This window comes from Bos javanicus, chromosome 3 (assembly GCF_032452875.1).
Source record: "Bos javanicus breed banteng chromosome 3, ARS-OSU_banteng_1.0, whole genome shotgun sequence".
Lineage (NCBI taxonomy): Eukaryota > Metazoa > Chordata > Mammalia > Artiodactyla > Bovidae > Bos > Bos javanicus.
In genome coordinates this window covers 113,709,402-113,725,550 of record NC_083870.1, presented here as the reverse complement: position 1 = coordinate 113,725,550, position 16,149 = coordinate 113,709,402, and the positions used below count along the sequence as shown (strand labels likewise).

General features: G+C 50.7%; 1 protein-coding gene across 7 annotated transcripts in view; it reads left to right on the top strand.

The window, feature by feature from the left end:
* The window catches only part of MROH2A (maestro heat like repeat family member 2A), a 55,944-nt gene that overhangs the window by 17,590 nt on the left and 22,205 nt on the right, over positions 1–16,149 (top strand). For 4 of the 7 annotated variants that reach the window (XM_061412674.1, XM_061412669.1, XM_061412670.1 and 1 more), the window contains exons 12-22: positions 521–597; positions 1,581–1,700; positions 1,972–2,082; positions 4,721–4,904; positions 6,318–6,358; positions 6,900–7,041; positions 7,477–7,529; positions 7,889–7,996; positions 14,125–14,244; positions 14,404–14,526; positions 15,643–15,795. In XM_061412674.1, the coding sequence (XP_061268658.1) occupies positions 521–597; positions 1,581–1,700; positions 1,972–2,082; positions 4,721–4,904; positions 6,318–6,358; positions 6,900–7,041; positions 7,477–7,529; positions 7,889–7,996; positions 14,125–14,244; positions 14,404–14,526; positions 15,643–15,795 (1,232 nt within the window). The remainder of the gene's footprint in view (positions 1–520; positions 598–1,580; positions 1,701–1,971; positions 2,083–4,720; positions 4,905–6,317; positions 6,359–6,899; positions 7,042–7,476; positions 7,530–7,888; positions 7,997–14,124; positions 14,245–14,403; positions 14,527–15,642; positions 15,796–16,149) is intronic. The other 3 variants (XM_061412672.1, XM_061412671.1, XM_061412673.1) reach the window with 2 other exon arrangements.

The following is a 16,149-nucleotide window of genomic DNA, read 5'->3' as shown; positions in this document are numbered from 1 at the left end:
GGTCTACCTTTTACAAGGAAGGAAGCTGAGGCTCAGAGGGGCTGAGTAAGTCCCCGAGGTCACACAGCTGGGATGCGGTGGGGCCAGAGACTGAGCGTAGCAGCCTGGCCCCAGAGCCCCGGCCTCCGCAGCTGGGCGCCATGGTCTCCGTGTGTCCGCTGTGTGTCTGGCCCTGTGTGTCCCACTAAGGGAACCACCGAGCTCTTAGGAGGAGACCCTGACCTCAAGGAGAGTCCACTAGTTTCCAAAGAAACCCACGCGATGCAAAGGCCAAGGGAGTGAGGCATGAAGACGACGGCCCCTGGGCTGCAGGGCGGGCACTGAGAGCACCGGGTGGCTTCTGAGGGTAGCCGCCCTGAGCTTGTAGGGAGTCAGAGGCTCTCAGGAGGCATGGCATGGATGAGTCCCCGGACCCTTGTCTCCCATGGAAGGTGGCAGGTGAGGCCTCACCACTTCTGGGTATCTCCTCAGAGCCCAGCCCTGAGGCCAGTGGACCTCCAGTTGGGTTTCTCTCTTTCAGAGCCCAAAATGAACATCAGAACCATCTACCTGGCCGTCCGGGTGGTCAAGAACACACTCTCCGACACCCGGTCCAAGGTAACAGGGTGGAGAGACCCAGAAAGGGAGTGTGTGCTGGGCCTCTGCGGGGCAAGTGGAGGGAAGTCAGGGCGCCTTCTTCATCAGCTGCAGCCTGCTTGCCCACCCCTCCCCTCCAGCTCTGTGTGTGGAAGTGGGGCTGCCTTCTCAAGGAAGACCCTTTGATCGAAAACCTAGCTTCCCAGCCAGTCCTGAGTGGGGCTAGAGAAGAAAGTCTCCTCGAAGCTGTGGCCCTTCCTCCAAGACCCTCCCTGTCATCAAGAACCTGGAGTTTTCCTGTAAAGGGGCTCCGACACCACCCTGGGCAGAGGAGAGGCCAAACACACCCAGCGTCAGCCCAAGCTGCTTGGCTAGCTAGGTGTTTTGTAAGGTCATTACCACATTTGAGAAAAGCAACTCTGCAAATAAAGGTTAAAAAAAAAACCCACCATCTTGGCCACTGCAGCCTCGGCCCCCTGGAGAATAGCTTGGCTTCTGGACATGGCCCCTGCGGCTGACCCCTCATGTCCTGGGGGTGCAGTTCAGGACAGTGAGGGTTTGCACAAACCAGGGAGGGAACAGGGGCACTCGGTCTAGAGCCTGAGGCACAGCCGTCTTCAATACCTAGAGGATGGCAGGAGTAGAGGGAATAGGCTTGTTCTGTGTCATCCCCATGTATGAGCCCTGGGGAGCCCAGGAGAAGAATCAGGTGGTTCTCACTAGGGCTTCCTGAGGATGGAGCAACTCTACAGAGAAAGCACTGTGCTCATGTCTCAGGGGCTTAGATGAGGCTCCTGGGTAGGGTTGCTGCTGAGCGGGGTCCCCTGGATGAGGCAGGCGGAGTCACCTGGATGAGGTGGTGGACAGAATGGGCAGCAGCCAGGTAGCCCCGGAAACCCCTTCCAGACCACCGCACCCTCAGATCCTAGCTGTCTCATGTCACGGGGTTGGGTGCAGGAGGCGGAACCTCTAGCGCCAAGCACGTCTGTGCTCTGTCCTCTCAGGTGAGGATGGCCATTCTCCGTATCATTGGGCAGCTGGCCCTGTCCGGCTTCCAGGACAGGATCAAAGGTTGGGGCCTGAAGTACGTGTCTGTGCAGCTGACCTTGTCCACCTACAAACTGGTGAGTGACGGAGCAGCTGGGCTTTGGAAATGGTTTCCACTGCACTGAGGAAAGAGCACTGCTCGAGGAACCTGCATGCGTGTACATACGCACAGACACACACAGCAAGCTGCCAGGGGTCTAGAAAATAGTGAAACATGTGCACAGCTCTGGGCATCTGGGAGACTCAGTGTCTGGGAGTCAAGCCTCTTGCGGGAGAGGAAACCACAGCTGAGACCATGGCAAGCCCCTGCCGGCCCACAAGCAGGCACTCCTTGGTTCTGTCTTCCAGACCAACCGCAGGGACAACTTTTACCAGAGGGACCTGGAGGAGAAGATGGTCCACAAGGTCACCATGGACACCGTGAGGATCATAACGTCTTCTGTCAGTGGGATGACCAATGTGAGTTGGCACACTGGGCTGGCACACTGGGGCTGATGGCTCAGGTCTGTGCGGTGCTAGGCTGTGAGGGGACGATAGCACAGGCCCAGAATTCTGCACTGTCGCTTCTCCCATTCCCACTACTTGGGAGGATGGGGAGCCCCAGATCTTCCAATTACCTGAGCTTATTTTTCAAGATTCACTTCCTTGGGCCCTTATTACCTTCACCAGGGCAGTGCTTGGCACATAGCAGGCCTAACACATGTCACTTGACTTATTGCTGGAAATGCATCCGTCACTTTCCAGCCCCTCACTCCAGGCGTGTGCATGTGTGTGCACATGTGTGCGTGTATTCAGTCGCTCAGTTATGTCTGATTGATTGTGGCCCCATGGATTGTAGCCCACCGGGCTCCTCTGCCCATAGAATTTCCCAGGCAAGAATACTGGAGTGCGGTGCCATTTCCTACTCCAGAAGATCTTTCTGACCCAAAGATCAAACCTATGTCTTCTGCATTGGCAGGCAGATTCTTCACCACGAGGGCCACTTGGGAAGCAAATGCATATGCATGGAAGTGTGTATATGTGTGAGTGTGCAAATAAATGATTCTAAGGATTATATTTCACAAACATTCATGAGTTCCAACTATGTGTAAGTCATCAGGGCATACACAGGAAGGCTCAGTATGACCCCCAAGTTGTTCACAGGCTTTAGGGGGAAAATATGTGTCAATTTTTAATTGCATTACAATGTGACATAGAAATAAGATAGGAAAAGTTTATCATCACTGCATATGGAGGGAATCATTGTCTATTAATTGAGGCCATGGGCCAGATGCTCCCCATCCAGTGGCAGCTTCTCTTAATTACAGAAATAATAGTTATAGTAATAATAATGGTTACAATTCATTGATCACACATGGCAGGTACTGTACTAGATGTGTAACATCTAGAGTCTTATTTAATTATCCCAACCACCCTGTAAGGTAAGGTCTGTTGTTATTATTACCTAGCTTTTATAAATGAGGAAACTGAGGCTCAGAGGGACTCATTAATTTGCTCAAGGAGTCTAAGCTGGTAAAGAGTGGAGCCAGGATAAAAATGCTCTTTCCTGTTCATTATGCTGCATCCCTGGGGGAGCCCAGTAGCCAGGGATTCTAATCCTGATCGCTAGAACACATCAAGCAACTTCACTTGTTAGTAGCACAGGAGCTCACCCCAAACTCCTAGGGGTGGGAGTGGGGCTAAAGGGAATCAGGGTCACTGGGGGTGTTCAGTGATCATCTGGTGAGATGGGAGATGGCAGAGTGAAGCTGGAAGGCTAGAGTCACGGCTCTAAGAATCTGTAGAGAAATAGAACTAGTAGGAGATATGTGTGTGTGTGTATCTCAAAAATATCAATAAATTCAGATATGCAGATGACACCACCCGTATGGCAGAAAGCAAAGAGGAACTAAAGAGCCTCTTGATGAAGCTGCAAGAAGAAAGTGAAAAGGCTGCCTTAAAACTGAACATTTAGAAAATGAAGATCATGGCATCCGGTCCCATCACTTCACAGCAAGTAGATGGGGAAACAATGGACACAGTGACAGATTTTATTTTCTTGGGCTCCAAAATCACTACAGATGGTGACTGCAGCCATGAAATTAAAAGATTCTTGCTCCTTGGAAGAAAAGCTATGACAGACCTAGACAGCATATTAAAAAGCTGAGACATTACTTTGCAGACAAAGATCTGTATAGTCAAAGCTATGGTTTTTCCAGGAGTCATGTACAAATGAGACAGTTGGACCATAAAAAAGAGGGAGTGCCAAAGAACTGATGCTTTAGAATTGTGGTGTTGGAGAAGACCCTGGAGAGTCCCTTGGACAGCAAGAAGGTCAAAACAGTCAATGCAAAAGGAAATCAACTCTGAATATTCATTGGAAGGAATGATGGTGAAGTTGAAGCTCCAGTACTTTGGCCACCTGATGGGAAGAGCCGACTCATTGGAAAAGACCCTGGTGCTGGGAAAGATTGAAGGCAGGAGGAGAAGGCGAAAACAGAGGATGAGATGGTTGGATGGCATCACCGACTCCCTGGACATGAGTTTGAGCAAACTCCAGGAGATGGTGAAGGACAGGGAGGCCTGCCGTACTGCAGTCCATGGGGTCTCAAAGAGTCAGACATGACTGAGCGACTGAACAACAACATATATATCGTACAGCTGTGAAGGCTGGCAAGTCTGAAATTTAGGGGGTAGGCCGGCAGGCTGAAGACTCATGCAGTAGCTGAGGCTGCAACCTTGAGGCAAGCTCTCTTCTTCCTCAGGGAAACCTGTTTTTTACCCTCAACTGATTTGATGAAGTCCACTCATATTATCCAGAGTAACCTCCTATATAGATTATGGACTTTCATCAGATTGCATCAAAATACCTTCATTGCCACACCTAGATTAGTGCCTGATTGAATAACTGTGTGCGTTCACTCGCCAAGTTGACACATAGAAACTGATCATCACAATTGGCAAGCACGGCAAGGTTGTACGCCCAGTGTGCCTCTCTAGGGGATCGGGGGTTAGAGGGAGGGCTGGTCAGAGAGGATGTGCTGGATGCGGGGTGGAGGAGGCCAGCGGGCACAGTGTCGCAGGCTGATCCCAGCACCCCCTTCCTGCCCGCCCCCAGGAATTTTGGGTGAGGCTCCTGTGCTACATCATGGAGACGGACTACACGGAGGCCTTGACCCCCATCTGCGTCAGCCTCACCAACCTGGCCGAACGCCAGCTGCACGCCAAGGACGAGGAGGCCAACGCAAGCAAGAGCAGGCACGGTGGGCAGCCCCCCTGTGCCAGCTGGAGGGACTGGGCAGGTGGGCCGCCTCGTGACTTGGACTGTTCCCCCTTCTCCAGGAAGCACCCTGGAGCCCAGAGAGCCAGGCCTTCCCAAAGAGGCTGCCCTTGCTGAAATCTGAGGAGGTTAAAATCGTACACTCTTCCTCTGGCAGCCCATTCCTCTCGTCCCCACCTCCCCACAACCCTCGCCCAGACCTCAGGGCAGGGGTCCTGGCTCAGGCTTCCCCCAGGTGTGAGCTCTTTGACCCCCAGGAGCCCTCTGGAAGGACTGTATATCCCATCCGAGTCCTCTGGAACCACCCCCATCAGGCCCTCCCACTCGCCCCTGATGATGCATTTGTTAGCACCAGACCCTCAAGAAAGGGACAACACCGACCTACTTACGGGGGACCCTGCTGTCCAAGGGGGCTGCTGTCATGGTCCTGGGGCTTTGAGGATGGATGTGGCTGGTGACGGGAGGTGACTGCGAGCCTCACAGGACCGAGCCATGGTGAAGGGCAGAGCCAGCTCTGGGCATCCGGCTAGACCACCCCCTGGTCTGCCTCCTGCCCCAACCCTGAGTCTGGGGCTGGCTCCCTCCTGGGTGCTGCCCCTCCCTGCAGCTTCTTAGCAGGCCTGCCCCTCCCTCGCCCGCTGGTCCAAATGCTATGAGTTCCTGCTATTCCTGGGATCACAGCCTCCCAAAGCCTGCAGAGGGAGGGGAGGGGAGTGGGCGGGTGTCTAGTTACTGTTTGCTCAACAAGGCAGAGACTCACAGTAGGAGAGAAACACTCTCACACTGGCCTGGTGTGCACTCCCAAGTGGGCATGTCCTGAAAAGAGCACAGTATATTAACGCATATATAAGGAATTTAGAAAGATGGTAACGAAGACCCTATATGTGAGACAGCAAAAGAGACACAGATGTAAAGAACAGACTTTTGGACTCTGTGGGAGACGGTGAGGGTGGGATGATTTGAGAGAATAGCATTGAAACATGTATATTACCATACGTAAAACAGATCGCCAGTCCAGGTTCCATGCATGAGACAGGGTGCTCAGGGCCAGTGCATTGGGATGACCCTGAGGGATGGGATGGGGAGGGAGGTGGGAGGGAGGGTCAGGATGGGGAACACACATATACCCATTGCTGATTCATGTCAATGTATGGCAAAAACCACCACAATATTGTAAAGTAATTAGCCTCCAATTGAAATAAATAAATAAATTGAAAAAAAAAAAAAAAGAGCATCTTCTCAGCCCCAGCCTGTAGCACCAGGCTCCTCCTTCCCAGGATGGCCAGTTGTAATGATGTTCTTTGTGGGAAAGCCCCTGTCTTGACCCCTCCTGCATTCTGGGGGGCGCTGGGATACTGTTGGGGCGTGCAGGGAGAAGCTCCCCCAGGGCACAGGAGCGGGGCAGCCTCAGTATCCTGTATCTTTCTCTCCCCAGTGGACCTGCCCGCACCACAGAAGCTGCTGGCCCGTCTCCTGGTGAGTGGCTCACGGGGGCCGTGCACTGCCCTGGCCCCCGCTGTGTCCTGCGGTGCCCCTCCCATGAGCTCCTAATCCCCAGGGCCTCCAGGGGGAGCTTGGAGCTGGATTCTTGGCAGGACAGAGCTTTCCAGGCTCCCGTCGTCCCTCTGGGGAGATGCGGCAAGGGCAGCAGGCTCCCAGATTTCTCTGCTGGCCCTTTGAATGGCCCCAAGCATCCGCAGGACACTGTCAGCAGCCTGCCCTTCCCTGGGGGTCAGCTCTGCCCTGCACCCATGCATCTTCCTCCTTGTGTTGACCCTGCTCCGAGGTCCATGGAACCCTGGGTGGGGAGGGAGCGTTCTTGCGTCTCCTTTCCTCCCTTCAGCATCCTCTGCAGGGATGCTCTGATCCTGGGAATCCTCGGAGCTCTGCTTGAAAGGCCCCATCCTGTCCAACTCTCCCTTTAAGGACTCTGACAGCGAGACCCCAGGTTGGGGTGCACGAGGCCTGGGGCTGCCCAGCCCAGGAGAGGCCCCGCTGGAGTCTCGGTGTTCCCCAGGTACTGATGTCATCCCCCTACAAGGGGGAGGGCCGTGGGATCGCCATGCTCAACCTTCTGAAGACCCTGAGCCAGAGCATTGCCCCCTCCATGGCCGACATGTGGGAGCTGGAGATCCCGCTGCTGGTCAAGTACCTGGAAGGTGAGATGTCCAGGGTGCCTGTGCAAGCTACCCGCTAAGTGTACATACTGGGTATAGTCATGTGGCCTGAGCAAAGGAGCCTGCGGTGCTTGTGTGGGTCACTCCCCGCCTTCAGGGTACCCACTGGGTGCTAGTCATGTGGCCTGAGCAAAGGAGCTCAGATGCGCGTGTGATGTCTTCACACACACCCATAGTGTACATGCAATGTACTAGCCACCTGGTCTGAGCAAAGGAGCGGGGTGTGTGAGCCACCCCCAAGCAGTGTACATGCCGTGTACAAGTCACGTGGCCTGAGCCAAGGCGCCCAGGCTCCAGGTCCTTGGGAGGGTGGGGAGGGAAGTGCGGTGTGTTCACGGAGGACCCCAGCTGCTGCATTTAGGAGGCGGCATGAAGGAGCAGCGGGAGCGAGGAGCACGGGTGGCCTTCTCTCTGCAGAACACACCGAGTTTACGTGGAACCAGAAGACGTGGGAGGACAAGCTGATTCAGGTAGAGGCGATCCCACCGCCTGAGGCCAGGGTGGGGGGCGGTGGGGGCAGCTCTCGGTGGGTTTGGCGTGTGGGGAGTTTAGGAGCCCCTAGGGAACACGTTCCCCTCCTGCCAGAAGACTTGGGGAGCACAAGCAGCTACAGCAGGAGACCCCACCCTGGAAACCAAGAGCCCCAGAGGCGGCCCAGGGGACCCCCTCCCGGCAGCCCCCAAGCCCACACAGCACTAGCGCTGGGTCGGGGCTGAAAGGGCGAAGCCATCTAGAGACCAGGGAAGGCGCTAGGGAGGGAAAGTCACTGCTCAAGGTCACACCGCCCTCTGGAGCACTGGGCACCTGTGCCTTCTTCCCCCACCCCCAGTTTCTGAGAAACTCCCTCAAGAAGACTCGGGGTTCCAACTGGAGCCTGCGTCTGAGCAAGGAGCTGAACAACCAGATCGAGAGCTTCGACAGCCCCTCCCTGGAGAAGGTTGGTTCCCAGAGGCAGGGCTGTTCAGACGGGAGGGGACTCCGGGACAGCACGTGAGACCAGTACGCCTGCGGCTGTCCACAGCGCCCGGGAGGGGAGACGGCTGGCTGCCCTGGACCCGAGGCCTGTAGTGCTTTGCTCTGTCTTGTTTTTCCGTCAAGAACCTGCTTTGTTGGAGCTGGGGGGCATTTCCCCTCCAGTCACCCGCTTCCCCATTCCTCTCACCTCGCCCCCCACCTGCAGCGTCGCCCCTGCAGAGTCCATGGCAAGGAATGAGATGTCTGAACGTGTTTTGGTAAATAGTGCAAAGGATGAAGGTGACGCCGAACCACAGGATGCCAAAGGGGAGGACAAGGCTGCAGGGGGACAGAGCTGGGGCCTGGTGGTGGGCCTCCACCTTTGGCAGACGGGGGGGAAGAGCAGAACACCTTCTCTCAGACCTGCTGCACACCCACCCCACCCCTCCCCACACACCAGTTTCTCCTCCCTGTCTCATCCAGCTGTTGGCTCATGACCACCGCATGTGTGTATTTCATTGTTAAGGGGTCTTTACAAAACTATAAACATTGCTGACAATCAGAGAAGGTCTTCACCAACGAAAGCATTTCATGTTCACAGATTGGAGGACAATATATTTAAGATGGTGACACTTGCCAATTTATCTATAGATTCAACATGACCCCCACTATAATCCCAGCTGGCTTCCCGCCCCCACCCCCAGAGACTGACAAGGTGATCCTAAAATTCCTGTGGAAATATAAGGGGCATAGAATAGCCAACACCGTTATGATTTAAAAACGAACAAAGTTGGAAGACTCGGATTTTGCAATTTCAAGACTTCTTGCATAATTACAGTAAACAAGACAGGGCGATCCTGGCATCAGGACAGGTAACAGGTTGATGGAATCGAATCGAGGGTCTGGAAACAGACCTCACATTCACTGTCAATTGATTTTCAACAAGAGTGCCAAGACAATTCAGTGGGGAAGGAGTAGTCCTTGCAACAAATGATGCTGGGAAGACTGCATAGCCACTTACAAAAGAATGAAGTTGGGCCCCTTCCTCATACCATACACAAAAATTAACTCAAAATGGACCATATATGTAAATATAAAAGGTAAAACATAAAATTCTTAGAATGAAACATAAATCTTCATGATCTTGGCTTGAGCAAAGTCTTCTGAGAAATAACACCCAAAAACACAAATGATGAAAGAAAAAATAGATAAATTGGACATCATCAAAGCTAAAAAGTTTTGTGCTGAAAATGGTACCATCAAGAAAGTGAAAAATCAACCCACCGATTGAGAGAAAATATTTGTAAATCTAGACCCTGAGAAGGGACTTGTGTCTAGAATATATAAATAACTCTTATAACTCAATAATACAATGACAAATAAGCCAATTTAAAAATGGGTGAAGGAAAGATATACAAATGGCAAGTAATCACATGAAAAATTTTTCAAGATCATTTCCATTCAGTTCACTTCAGTTCAGTCGCTCGGTCGTGTCCAACTCTTTTCGACCCCATGAATCAAGCACGCCAGGCCTCCCTGTCCATCACCAACTCCCAGAGTTCACTCAGACTTACATCCATCGAGTCCGTGATGCCATCCAGCCATCTCATCCTCTGTCGTCCCCTTCTCCTCCTGCCCCCAATCCCTCCCAGCATCAGAGTCTTTTCCAATGAGTCAACGCTTCGCATGAGGTGGCCAAAGTACTGGAGTTTCAGCTTTAGCATCAGTCCTTCCAAAGAACACCCAGGGCTGATCTCCTTCACAATGGACTGGTTGGATCTCCTTGCAGTCCAAGGGACTCTCAAGAGTCTTCTCCAAGACCAAAGTTCAACAGCATCAATTCTTCGGCACTCAGCTTTCTTCACAGTCCAACTCTCACATCCATACATGACCACTGGAAAAACCATAGCCTTGACAAGACGGATCTTTGTTGGCAAAGTAGTGTCTCTGCTTTTTAATATGCCATCTAGGTTGGTCATAACTTTCCTCCCAAGGAGTAAGCGTCTTTTAATTTCATGGCTGCAGTCACCATCTGTAGTGATTTTGGAGCCCCAAAAAATGAAGTCTGACACTGTTTCCACTGTTTCCCCATCTATTTCCCATGAAGTGATGGGACCAGATGCCATGATCTTAGTTTTCTGAATGTTGAGCTTTAAGCCAACTTTTTCACTCTCCTCTTTCACTTTCATCAAGAGGCTTTTTAGTTCCTCTTCACTGTCTGCCATAAGGGTGGTGTCATCTGCATATCTGAAATTATTGATATTTCTCCCGGCAATCTTGATTCCAGCTTGTGCTTCCTCCAGCCCAGCGTTTCTCATGATGCACTCTGCATAGAAGTTAAATAAGCAGGGTGACAATATACAGCCTTGATGTACTCCTTTTCCTATTTGGAACCAGTCTGTTGTTCCATGTCCACTTCTAACTGTTGCTTCCTGACCTGCGTATAGATTTCTCAAGAGGCAGGTCAGGTGGTCTGGGATTCCCATCTCTTGAAGAATTTTCCACAGTTTATTGTGATCCACACAATCAAAGGCTTTGGTGTAGTCAATAAAGCAGAAATAGATGTTTTTCTGGAACTCTCTTGCTTTTTCCATGATCCAGTGGATATTGGCAATTTGATCTCTGGTTCCTCTGCCTTTTCTAAAACCAGCTTGAACATCAGGAAGTTCACGGTTCACATATTGCTGAAGCCTGGCTTGGAGAATTTTGAGCATCACTTTACTAGCTTGTGAGATGAGTGCAATTGTGCGGTAGTTTGAGCTTTCTTTGGCATTGCTTTCTTTGGGATTGGAATGAAAACTGACCTTTTCCAGTCCTGTGGCCACTGCTGAGTTTTCCAAATTTGCTGGCATATTGAGTCCAGCACTTTAACAGCATCATCTTTCAGGATTTGGAATAGCTCAAGTGGAATTCCATCACCTCCACTAGCTATGTTCGTAGTGATGCTTTCTAAGGCCCACTTGACTTCACATTCCAGGATGTCTAAGGAAATTAAATCAAAACTGCAAGACTTTACTCCACACTCACAAGGATGGCTGTAATCAGAAACATAGATAATAACAAATATTGACAAGAGTATGGAAAAATTGGGACTCTGATATATTGCTGGTATAAATACAAAATGGTACAGTGTTTTTGAAAAACAGTTTGGCATTTCCTTGAAATGTTAAATCTGGAGCTACCTATGACCTGGCAATTATGCTCTTAATTATATATGCCAAGAAGAAATGAAAACATATGTCCACATAAGAGCTTGTACGTTAATATTCAGAGCAACATCATTCGGATAGCCAAAACGTGGAAAAAACTCAAGTGTTCATCAGTCGATGATGAGTAAACAAAATGTGCTCCATCCCTACAACAGAGTAGTATTCAGCCACGAAAAGGAGTGAAGTGCTTACATGTGCTACAGAAAGGATGATCCTTGAAAGCATTACACTAAGTGCAAGAAGCCAGATGCAAAGGCCCATGAATGATATGGTTCTACTTATTTGAAATATCCAGAGCAGGCAAATCTAATGAGACAGAAAATTAGCGGGTGGTTGTCACGGATGAGGGGAATGTGGGGTGATTGGCAATGTGTACAAGCTATGGTTTTTCCAGTGGTCATGTATGGATGTGAGAGTTGGACTGTGAAGAAAGCTGAGTGCTGAAGAATTGATGCTTTTGAACTGCGATGTTGGAAAAGAGTCATCAGAGTCCCTTGGACTGCAAGGAGATCCAACCAGTCCATTCTAAAGGAGATCAGCCCTGGGATTTCTTTGGAAGGAATGATGCTAAAGCTGAAACTCCAGTACTTTGGCCACCTCATGCGAAGAGTGGATTCATTGGGAAGACTCTGATGATGGGAGGGATTGGGGGAAGGAGGAGAAGGGGATGACAGAGGATGAGATGGCTGGATGGCATCACCGACTCGATGGATGTGAGTCTGAGTGAACTCCAAGAGTTGGTGATGGACAGGGAGGCCTGGCGTGCTGCGATTCATGGGGTCGCAAAGAGTCGGACACGACTGAGCAACTGAACTGAACTGAACTGAACTGAAAGATGTTTAAAAAGACTTTTTAGAGAAGTCAACTAAAGTTTTCATTTGTTCAAATATGCACCCTTCATAATAGCAGATGTAAAATATACACAGCAATGTCTATCTTCTGTAGCTAAATGGTATAGATTTGTGGGTACAAGATCTTATCAGATGTCAGTTCAGGGCCAGATGCCCATTTGAAAGAAACTTGTATATAGTATTTAATACGCCAATGCATATAATTCAACCTTATTACAATAACTCACCTAGCTTAAAGGAAAGTAAACAAATAAATACGGTTTCATTGGCTCATATAGCTTAAAAAGTCACAACTGGATACAGTGCCTTAAGGAATTTCATCAGGACTCTCCCAGACTCTTCATCACTCAGACAGGCATCCTCTGGGGGTACGGGAAGCAAGGCTGCTGAAGCCTCCAGATTTGTAATTCCGGTAGATAGAGTCATTCTTTCCCCAAAAGTAACAGGCAAAACCATCATCTCTCCTATAAACAAACAAAACAAAAATATGGCATAATGAAGAGAGACCCATTCAAAGCAGCAGCACAATGTAAAATGTGTAAGCAAATAAAATAGTGAGTGCATGAAACGTGTGGGACCAAGGTGGGGACCCCAAACTACAAGGGGCAGAGAGGCTGGGAGAAAGCCTGACCAAATGTACACTCTCTGCTTCTTGGATAGGAAGGCTCAGTGTGCTCAGGTGTCCTTTTTTCTCAAGTTAACCTGCAATGCAGGGACTTCCCTGGTGTCCACTGTAAGGACCCTGTGCTTCCACTGCAGCAGGGAAGGGTTTGATCCCTCATCAGGGAACTAAGATCCTGCTCAGCAAGTGATGCGGCCAAAAAAAAAAAAAAATCTGCAATGCAATTTACTTCTAATTTTCCCAAAAGGGAAATTTGTGGAAATCTGACAGTTTTATTTGACGAGATTATTTCCACGTTTGCCCTAATGAAAAAAATGTAAGAGAATAATAGCTAAGAGCATATTTTTTAAAAAGCTCATTAGAGAAGGATTTATTCTCCCAGAACAAAGATGTAAGTGAATGAAATGAAATACAACCATGGAGTGACGGGAAGAATATACTGATGAATATTTTTATAGTCTTACCATGGAATAGAACAGACCTTCATATGCATAAAAAGAATCTTTTAGAAAGACAAAGGAAAAGAAAGAGACTGTACTCTGTGAAAATGAAAATTGTCTGCATGACCAAATGAAATAGGTATGAATAAAATCAAAAGAGAAATGAGACACTGGGGAAATACGGACAACAAGAGTGATCACTTAAGAAGTGAGCCTCGGGCTATGCTTGCTTTTATTCTTTCCTTTAAGATTTTGTTTTATGTGGACCATTTTTTTAGAAGTCTTTTTTGAATTTGTGATGGTATTGTTTCTGTATTATGTTTTGGCTTTTTGACTGCTTGATTTTAAACCCCGGTTCTACTACTTCCTGCTAATTTTCTTGTCTCAAAATATGCATTTGCCTTTCAGGTTGTTGTACAGATTAAGTGAGATAATATATGTCCGTTCTCGTTATTTTTTCCCAAATATACACACAACATTCTTGTAAACAAAAAATACGAGAAATAATCCAACAGTGGGGAAAGAATAGAGGCAGGAATTCCAAGGTTGGACCATGAGAAGATGCAAAGATGACTCACCAAGATGCAAATATTCCACCTCTCGTGGATAATATACTAAGGCAGAGAGAGGGCAGGAGGATAAGTTGTCCTAGGTTTGTTGGTGGGAGTGTAGATTGATTCAGTTTATATAGGAGAGAAACTTGGCCCCCACTCTTGCTAATATGCCTGCCCTGCTACAGCCTAACCTCTCAGATTAGCCTGGATCAGATCAGATCAGTCTCTCAGTCGTGTCCGACTCTTTGCGATCCCATGAATCGCAGCACGCCAGGCCCCCCTGTCCATCACCAACTCCCTGGATACTTGTTTTTAAAAATATACAAAAGGCATATTTTTAAATCTGGAGGAACAAGTAGGGACCTGCCCTTGGCAGTGACCCCAGAGGGCCGGGTTGGAGGTTTGAGGCTCCCTCTGTCCCTTCTGCCTCGCCAGGGCTTTCTGTACCGGGCCTTGGGCTTCACCCTGGCCACAGGCCTGGAGGCCGACAAGGTGGAGGTGCTGCTGCTGGAGCTGCTGTACAAGACAGACTACAGCAACGACTTCGACCGGGAGGTGAGGGTGCCCCGTGGTCCCCTCCGGGCCTTGGGAGGACGTGCTGTGTGCGTGCCTGTGTGTGTGCGTGCCTGTGTGTTTATCCGTGTGTGGGGGGGCAGCGGACAGGGTGTTCCCCAGCCCCCCCACCCTCAGCCTGCCCACGGGGCCTCCCTGCAGGGCGTGATCCTGTGCTTTGGCCTGTGTGCCCGGGGCCAGGCGAAGACGGTGCTGGGCGTGCTCCATGACTTTGAAGAGAGGATCCAGGAGTCGGAGCAGTCCTGGCAGATCGGCGCCTGGCGGGTGAGGCACCCTTGCTCCATTGTGAGCTCTCTGGAGGCCTCTTAGAATGGTGCTCTCAGCACCCAACCAAGGCTCTTCAGTTCAGTTCAGTTTAGTTCAGTCGCTCAGTCATGTCCAGTTCTTTGCGACCCATGAACCACTGCACACCAGGCCTCCCTGTCCATCACCAACTCCCAGAGTTTACTCAAACTCATGTCCATTGAGTCGGTGATGCCATCCAACCATCTCATCCTCTGTCGTCCCCTTCTCCTCCTGCCCTCAATCTTTCCCAGCATCAGGGTCTTTTCAGATGAGTCAGCTCTTCGCATCAGGTGGCCAAAGTATTGGAGTTTCAGCTTCAACATCAGTCCTTCCAATGACTATTCAGGACTGATCTCCTTTAGGGTGCACTGGTTGCCTCTCCTTGCCATCTTACTGGATCTCAATAAGAAACTCCCCTCTGTGTCTCCTTCACCAAAGTGGAGTGGGGAATTGGACCGAGGCAGCCAAGGGCTGGTCTCTGGAGGCTGTCCATTACATCTGCAGGGCACAGTGCCCCAGGCTGGCTGAGCCCTCAGGGGGCCACCAGCTGAGTCACTGATGCCTCAGGTTTTGGCCTTGACCTTGGACCCTTGCCCTGGGGATCTGCTAGTTTAGAGAGGGGGAATTGGGAGTGTCCCAGCTTCTCCACAAAGTGGTGCCTGAGACCTGGATTTCTATTCAAAGCCTGGAGAATGTGGGCTCCCCTGCCCCTCCTTCCATGGTGGGTTGGGTGGCCTCCAACACCTCCTCCTGGGAGAGCTAGGCTGAGGCTATCTGTTCCCAGTGAATCACCAGTGACTCAGGAGCCCCTGGCCCAGAGCAGGTGCTCAGTAGGTGAAGGCATGAAGGCACGCACAGCTGCCTCTCGTTGGGTTGTCTGCACAAAACCCCTGCAACCGGGCGGGCAGTCATGGCCAAGTCTGACTTGCTCACCACACTACAGCCAGGGCATAGCGTATAGCAGGAGCTCAATAAAGGTGTGCCCAATGACTGAATACATGACTGAGCACTTCAGGTGCCCAGGAGACACTTGAAGGAATAGATCCCCTCCCCAATGGCCACAGTGGTTTCTTCCCCTTCTTGTTGGCCTCACAGAAGGACCATCCCTGGAGGCGGGAGACGGTGAAGGGCGCACTCATGGTGATGTACAGCTGCGTGGCCTCGTACTGCCACCCGCAGATGCTTCTCATCCACGTGGACAACCCCATCACCGCCAAGATCATCCACCACTACTCCAGCAGCTGCCAGGTAACCCCGGGATCCCACTGACATGCCTGCCCTGGCGATGCCCTCCTTGAGCTCCAGACTGGGGCGGGGGGAGAGCCACCCTGCAACATTATCTGGGCACTGCCAGCCCCACCCAGGAGATTCGAGTCCTGGAGTCCTGTCGGTCACTCAGCATTTGGGAAGATCATTGCCCCAATCTCTGCTGTTCTCTGCTGCAGGGGCGGGGGGAGTGTGGGGTATCAGCGGTGGGGAGCAGCCCTTCCCCCATTACTGAGTAGGGGTAATTGTGGGTTGCTGAAGTCATAGGACAAGCCCTTGCCCAGCCCTCGCACATGCCTTCTCTCACCTCTGCCCCTATCCTGACATCTGACCCCA